This window comes from Lipotes vexillifer, unplaced genomic scaffold (assembly GCF_000442215.2).
Source record: "Lipotes vexillifer unplaced genomic scaffold, Lipotes_vexillifer_v1.1 scaffold213, whole genome shotgun sequence".
NCBI lineage: Eukaryota > Metazoa > Chordata > Mammalia > Artiodactyla > Lipotidae > Lipotes > Lipotes vexillifer.
The window spans coordinates 6,452,464-6,458,792 of NW_006780610.1; the positions used below are offsets into that span (position 1 = coordinate 6,452,464).

At 57.2% G+C, this 6,329-nt stretch overlaps 1 protein-coding gene across 1 annotated transcript; it reads right to left on the reverse strand.

Annotated features, from left to right (window-relative positions):
* Positions 1–1,325: 1,325 nt before the first annotated feature.
* LOC103086165 (gap junction beta-5 protein) lies at positions 1,326–4,655 on the reverse strand. Its single transcript, XM_007453852.1, has 2 exons — positions 4,528–4,655; positions 1,326–2,504 (listed from the first exon to the last, which is right to left on the reverse strand). Exon 2 carries the CDS (start codon positions 2,478–2,480, stop codon positions 1,659–1,661), a length of 822 nt encoding a protein of 273 aa, XP_007453914.1. The 5' UTR covers positions 2,481–2,504; positions 4,528–4,655; the 3' UTR covers positions 1,326–1,658.
* Positions 4,656–6,329: the final 1,674 nt, after the last annotated feature.

A 6,329-nucleotide genomic window follows, 5' to 3' on the forward strand; every position in this document is an offset into this window, starting at 1 on the left:
ACAGCCCGAGGTCCCCTGGGGATCGTCAGCCCATCCCTGCCTCCCAGCCCAGCCTCCTTCCCGATTTGGTCCTCACCTTTCTTGGGTCTAGCAGCCACTCTCCTGTCCCTGGGCCGGTCTGTCTGCCCATCTGCCCGAGGGCCTCCTGGAGGCAGCTTTTGTTCCTCACTCCCCTGCTGGGGGAGCTTTCTGAGCCAATGAGCCAAATGAGAGCGATCGGGTGGGCAGGCAGGTAGGCGGGCGGGCTTGCTGGGCACACGTTCAGAGCAAACACCTGTGTCTCTTCTCCCCTGGCCCACGCCTTCTCTGCAGCTTGGCCAGGCATGGCTGGGTCTGGCTCCCCGTGCTGGCAGGGACACTGCCCGAGCAGGCGCAGGAGCCTGGTAGCCTCGTGTTCGGGACCTGGTTGGCACCAGATGGCATTGTTCCCGTCCCCCTCCCATTGCCCTATTGCCCCCGTCCCCCTGTCCCCAGGCCTCTCTCCTACCCTTTTCTCTGGAAGCCTGGTTCTGAGGCCCTCAGCAGCTGACATCTATGGAAAGGGGAGAACTTGATCCAGTCCAGGACTGCATTCTACCCTGGCAGGACATTTCTGGGGACCAGAGCTTGGGCTGCTGGTGAGTTGTGTAGGGCGTGGGAGGGCCTGCCTATGTTTCCTCTGGACAAGGGCACCGCTGCCCTGGTGGAGACAAGGAATGCAGGTCGCAGCATGAAATGCACAGCCTCCCTGTCCAGCCTCTAAGGGCCTGGGTTTCTGGGGAAGTTGGAGTGTGAGCCAGTGGGGGCTGCAGAGAGGCCTTGGGCCTGGAACAGGGAAGGTTAATGTGCAGCCAGGGAGGGGCTCCTTTGCCTCATTTCCCACAAGCATTTATAGAGCACTTCCTAATACCAGTGACTAATGCTTATGTGGCCTTTTTACAGCCGGCTAACCCCATCCGCAGTCGTGAGCTCATCCAGACTCACGACCCCACCAGCTCAGTATTATTAACCCATTTTGGAGAGGAGGTGTAGTCGCTTTCTCAGAGTGCCACTGGAACTTGTGTTCAAATGCAAATGTTATGACTCAAAAGTCCATTAACTTTCCACTGAGGCACGCGGTTCCCCATGTAATTAAGCTCCATTCTCTTTGCAGACAACCCACGGGCCTAAAACTGCAACTGCGGTTAAAGGCTAGACTTGAGCATGAGCAAGGGCATGACCCCCCCAGGAGTGCTGGGGGCGCTCTTACCTGGCTAGATCAAGTGCAGCCCTTTGCAGGGACAGAGATGTTGACCCCATGACCTGATAAGGCTCGCAAAGGTCTAAGGATCAAAGGTCACCTTGAATCGGTGAATGAATTGACTTTTATTAAGCCCTGACTGTGGGCACCACACACTGAAGGCATGTGCACATCCGTTCTCGTATTAAGCCCCTCCTCACAGCGGCAGCCCTGTTGGGGGGTGCCTCATCATCTCCGTTGTACACAAAAGGAAGCCGAGGTTCAGCTCCAAGGGGTAACTTGCCCAAGGCCACACAGCTGGGGCAGGCGGCAGGAGCTGGGGAAAAGGGTCGTCGGACCCTCTCTCTTGCCTGTCCCCACTCCCCGCACAGCGCTCCCACCCCCAAGGCTGCACCTTGGCTGCCGGGTCCTTCCAACCCAGGCCTGACCAGGCAGCCCCTCACAGGATGGTTTTCTTCACATGGTCTCGAGGGTGGTCTGGTGAGAGAGGAGGGGGAGCGTCTGAGCCCAGAAAGATGAGGTTGCCCAAGCGGAGGTCGTCCTGTTTGGAGGAAGAGGTGGCCCAGTTCCGGCGGTGGCCCAGGCCCGTGGCCCAGGCTTTCCTCGCCAGCAGGCACTCCCGGCACCTCTTGTTCACCAGGTAGGTCAGCTCCACCACGTCGAGCACGATGCAAACGACGGCCGTGGTCACCATGAAGAGAGTGAAGGTGTCCTTCTCTGTGGGCTTGGAGATGAAGCAGTCCACCGTGTTGGGACACGGAGCCACGTGGCACCTGACCACGCGGGGGAGGGTGTATTTGGGGTAGAACGAGTGGAACACGTGGAGGAAGGCGGCATCCACGCCGGCCTTGAACACCAGGCTGCAGACGTACGTCCACCAGAGCCCGCCCCGCTCCTTGCCGGGGTCCGGGTGGAGGCACCCACCGTTCTTCCCTGCTGTCTCTTGGTGCTTCCTCTCCCAGGCCTCGCGGTAGGCCACGTGCATGACCACGAGCAGCGAGGGGCACGTGACCAGGATGAGCTGCAGGGCCCAGAGGCGCACGTGGGACACGGGGAAGAACTCGTCGAAGCAGACGTTGGAGCAGCCCGGCTGGCGGGTGTCACAGTCGAAGTCCTTGTGGTCATCACTCCACACGCGCTCGGCCGTCACCAGGTACACCAGCACGCAGAAGATGAAGACCAGGGACAGCCAGATGCGCCCGAAAGCTGTGGAGTACTTGTTGACCCCGCTCAGGAGCCCCTCGAAGATCCGCCAGTTCATGGTGGCCCCGGGCGTCGGTAGCTACTGCAGGGAGAGGATGACTGTCATTTCCCAAGTTTATAGAACACTCATGCTCAGCACCTTATAGAACAGTGTCACCGGGTTGGATCCTTCCAACCACGGCGGAGCTAGGCTCTATTATCGTGCCCTGAACTGAGGTTCAGAGGGGTTGTGCAGAGTCACACACGATTAGGTGCAGAGCTGGGCCTTGAGCACAGGTCATTCAGCCCAGAACCCAACTCTTCCCCATAGCAGTGGGTGAAGGCGGGTCCAGGGAGCCGCTCATCCTCCCAGGTCTTAAGGAGGCGGGACATGCTGACTTCCCTCTCTCTCCCAACCATGGCCCTCCTCCTCAGCGAGTCAGACCTGGGGATGACTTCTCCTTACCTTTCTGAGCTAGGCTCTCTCCCCTTAGACAGCTTCCTCCCAAGGGGAACCTGCTCTTTGCCTTTTACTTGGTTTGGGGGATGGGGCTAGAGAGGAGGCTGGAACCTTGTCCCCAAACTCCCGTCTGGTGTAACACCATAAATATCCAGGCAGTGTCCTGCTCATGTGCGGCTTACTTGAAGCAAGGCCAATGGCAATGCAGCTGAAACAAAAGGAAGGGAGCGGTGATTCTCTTGATATTGACACAACAGGCTTCGTAGAGTAGCCTAGTATTCCTGTGCTTCCCAAACTGGTGTTCCATGGAACCCTGCTCAATAGGCTGGCAACAGAAGCAGCAAGAGAAAAGGATTCTATTCTGTGTTCAAGAAAAGTAGGCAGGCACTGTGTTCAGGGAAAAGTTAAATAGGTCCCTTTACTTGACCATATGCTAATAAATTCACATTATGAATCTCCCAAAGGAGGACAGAATATGTAGCATTGCACCAACTCCTTTGACTATAGAACCCTTTTTTGTCATCTTGTAGAACAGCCTTGTCAAGACACCGCAATGGGAAATGCTGCTCTGGTCAATTCTGCTGGCAAGTTTGGTGTGATGAACACACAGGAATCAGATTTACCTCCAATTAGGGAATGTGACTATGGTTCAGAGTGAGGGGCACCCACGACCTCTCTTGGAATTCCTCTGCCTGGTTCCTGGGGGGTCCACTGAGACCTGTGCACGGTGGTCTTACCCTACTGGGCTCCCTGGGACCTCAGGGAGCCTGTCTGCACAGCCTGTTGCTCTCAGGGGTTAGTGCTGGTCTAGGCCAAAGGTGACTGTGCTGTCCTGCGCCCCCCCCACCCCCACAACTGCGTGATCCACTGCAGATGGGCAGGGTAGTGATATAAAGCTAGCATTTATCGGGTGTTTATGCAGTGCCAGCACTGTTCTGAGCACTTTGCATGAATCAATACAGCAACTGTATATAAGGGTATATGTTTTATTCCCAATTTACAGATGAGGAAAGTGGAGCACAGAGAGGTTTGCTCATAGTTACACAGCTGGTAAGTGGCAGAGCTGGGATTTGAACCCAGGCAGGCTGGCTTCGGAGCCCATACTCTGGGCCTGGGGCCCTTTCCTTAGGTTTCGGGAAGCTGCCTGCTGTGTCCACTCCCTCCTCCACCAGGTGAATCCCCGGTAGGGGAGGCTGGGGGTGACTCTGCTCCCTGCCCTGTCTCTCCACTGTCCTGTCTACATAAGAATGTGGGCCCCGGCTCTGAATCATCTGCTTGTCTTTGCTCAGTCCTGCTTAAGGTGGGCGGAACTCCTGGCAGCTTCTCAGGGAACACCCAAGGAGGCTCTAGCCCAGGGGCGCTCCGCCCAGCCCAACCTGGGGTTGGCAGGGTTTTGCAGGCCCAGGCAGAGCTGCCCCACCTGCTTAGCTCCTGGCCCCTCTGGGAGCCCCTCTCCCACTCAGTCCCTGGCTCCCACCTCTGCTCAGCTGGGGAGAAAGGGGAAAAATTCAGAGCAGAGGAGGTGGGGGGGTCCATCTTCATTCCTCCACCATCAGGACGCAGGGCGGCCTTGTGTCCAGGCCACTCCCCCGACACTCCACCAGAGAAGTCTCCCCCTTCCAGATGTGCTGAGGGGCAGAGCACATCTGGACACAGATGGCCTTACCTGAGTGGCTACTCCTCAGGGCTCTCTGGGTACTGGCTTCTGGCTGCCAGCCGTCGAACTCAGCAGGCAGCCACAACTCATGTCAGAACCAGGGAGAGTGTCTGGGGAAGCCCGTTCCTAGGACAGAGGCTGCAGATGTCGGCAGGCAGCCTGGGTGTGCCGCCCGGCCAGGAGGAGGAGCTGCGCCAGGCACTGCCACTGGCTGGGCCCCAGGCCCCCCAGACTGCCTCTGATGAGACCCAGGAAATTTAGGGGTTCCCTCCTCCCAGGGGCTGGGCCCTAAATCCTGGCATCATTTTGGGGACAACCACAGGTCCACTCTGAGTCCCCGCTTGTCTTCCCATCCCTGGCCTTGTGTGGAAGAAGCTGAGGCCTGACCTGGCTTCTTATCCTTTCCAGAAATTCCCACTGCCACTTCTTGGGACTCTATGGGCTGCTCTATGGGCTGCTCCAGACTCTCCTTCATCTCTAGTTGCTGCCCAGTGGCCTTCTGTTCTCACAGCTTCAGTTACCTTTGGAAATGCCATGAGTCCCAAATTCTCTCTCCAGCCCAAATGCTTTTGCCCATCAGTAGTCCCCACCTGGATGCCCTTCCTTCACCTTTCTCCTCACCTGGCCTACTCCTCCAAGAAGCCTTCCCTGACTGTGCACCCCCAGGTGGCTTAGGGCCCCATCTCGGGGCTTCCACTGCCCTCAGCCTCCATGCCCTCATCAGACTGTATTGGAATAGTTGATTTTAATTGAATTTGCTCCAGGGACCCGCCTGTTGAATGAGCAAATCAGTTCCCATGAACGAACATTTTTAGGGGCTTGTCGTGAGCACGACATAACACGGATCAGCCCCTGCCCCCCCAGGAACTCACCAGCTTGACCTTAATTACCAGCTGATAAGTCTAGTACCAGCTGCATAGCCTCTCATGATGGCGAAGAGCTCATGGAACAGTTTCTGGGCCCAGCTTCCCATTGCTGCTGGAATCTAGTTCAGTCTTTGCACCCCAACACTGAGCATCTGAGGCGTTGTACGGAAAGCCACCCTCTCCCCTGCACACACAGCCCCACTCCTCCCCAAACGCTTTCATGGCTGACTGCCCTTCACTGGCTACCCCGACCCCGAGGGGCTGCCCCCTACCCCCATACCACACACACTAGCCCTTCCATCACCCCGTGTTTTGAATTCAAGAATCATTGCTGAGACACGGCTGTGTGTCAGGTGCTGTGTTTAGGGCTGGGCTACACAGATAAAGAGAGGAGCAGAAGAGGTTGTCAGGGTCTCCCAGCCCGGGGCAGGCACACACATAGGGTCCCAGAGACACAGAGATGTAAGAAGGACATTGAGGGTGAGTTCCAGCAGAAGGGACTTGGGGTCCCTTGGGGTGGATGAGTCCTGTCCAGAGTAGGTGCCTCCCTGTCTAATGGGTCAGGCAGAAGAAGGAACTGCCTTAAGGCAGGGGAGATCTGCATCTGGAGCTCATACACCCCTACGTCTGGGCCCACACCCCTGCATCTGGAATCTCACAGCCCTGGATTTGAATCTCACCTCTGGGACCTTCAGATCTGGGGACTTTCCCTGTTTCTCGGATGTACAATGAGACATTTTGTGCCCGTGAGGGGTGAGGACAGTGAGAGCAATGCAGGGCGGTGCCTGAGTGCAGGCTGCGTGGCCTGAATCTGGCTCTGCCTCTTCCTCTCCGTGTGGTGCCAGTTTCCTATCAGTGCAGTGGGACAATAGCATTGCCTACCTCGTAGGGTTGGCACACAGATTAGCCCAGCCAATAGAGGCACAGTGCCAGAACAGTGCCCGG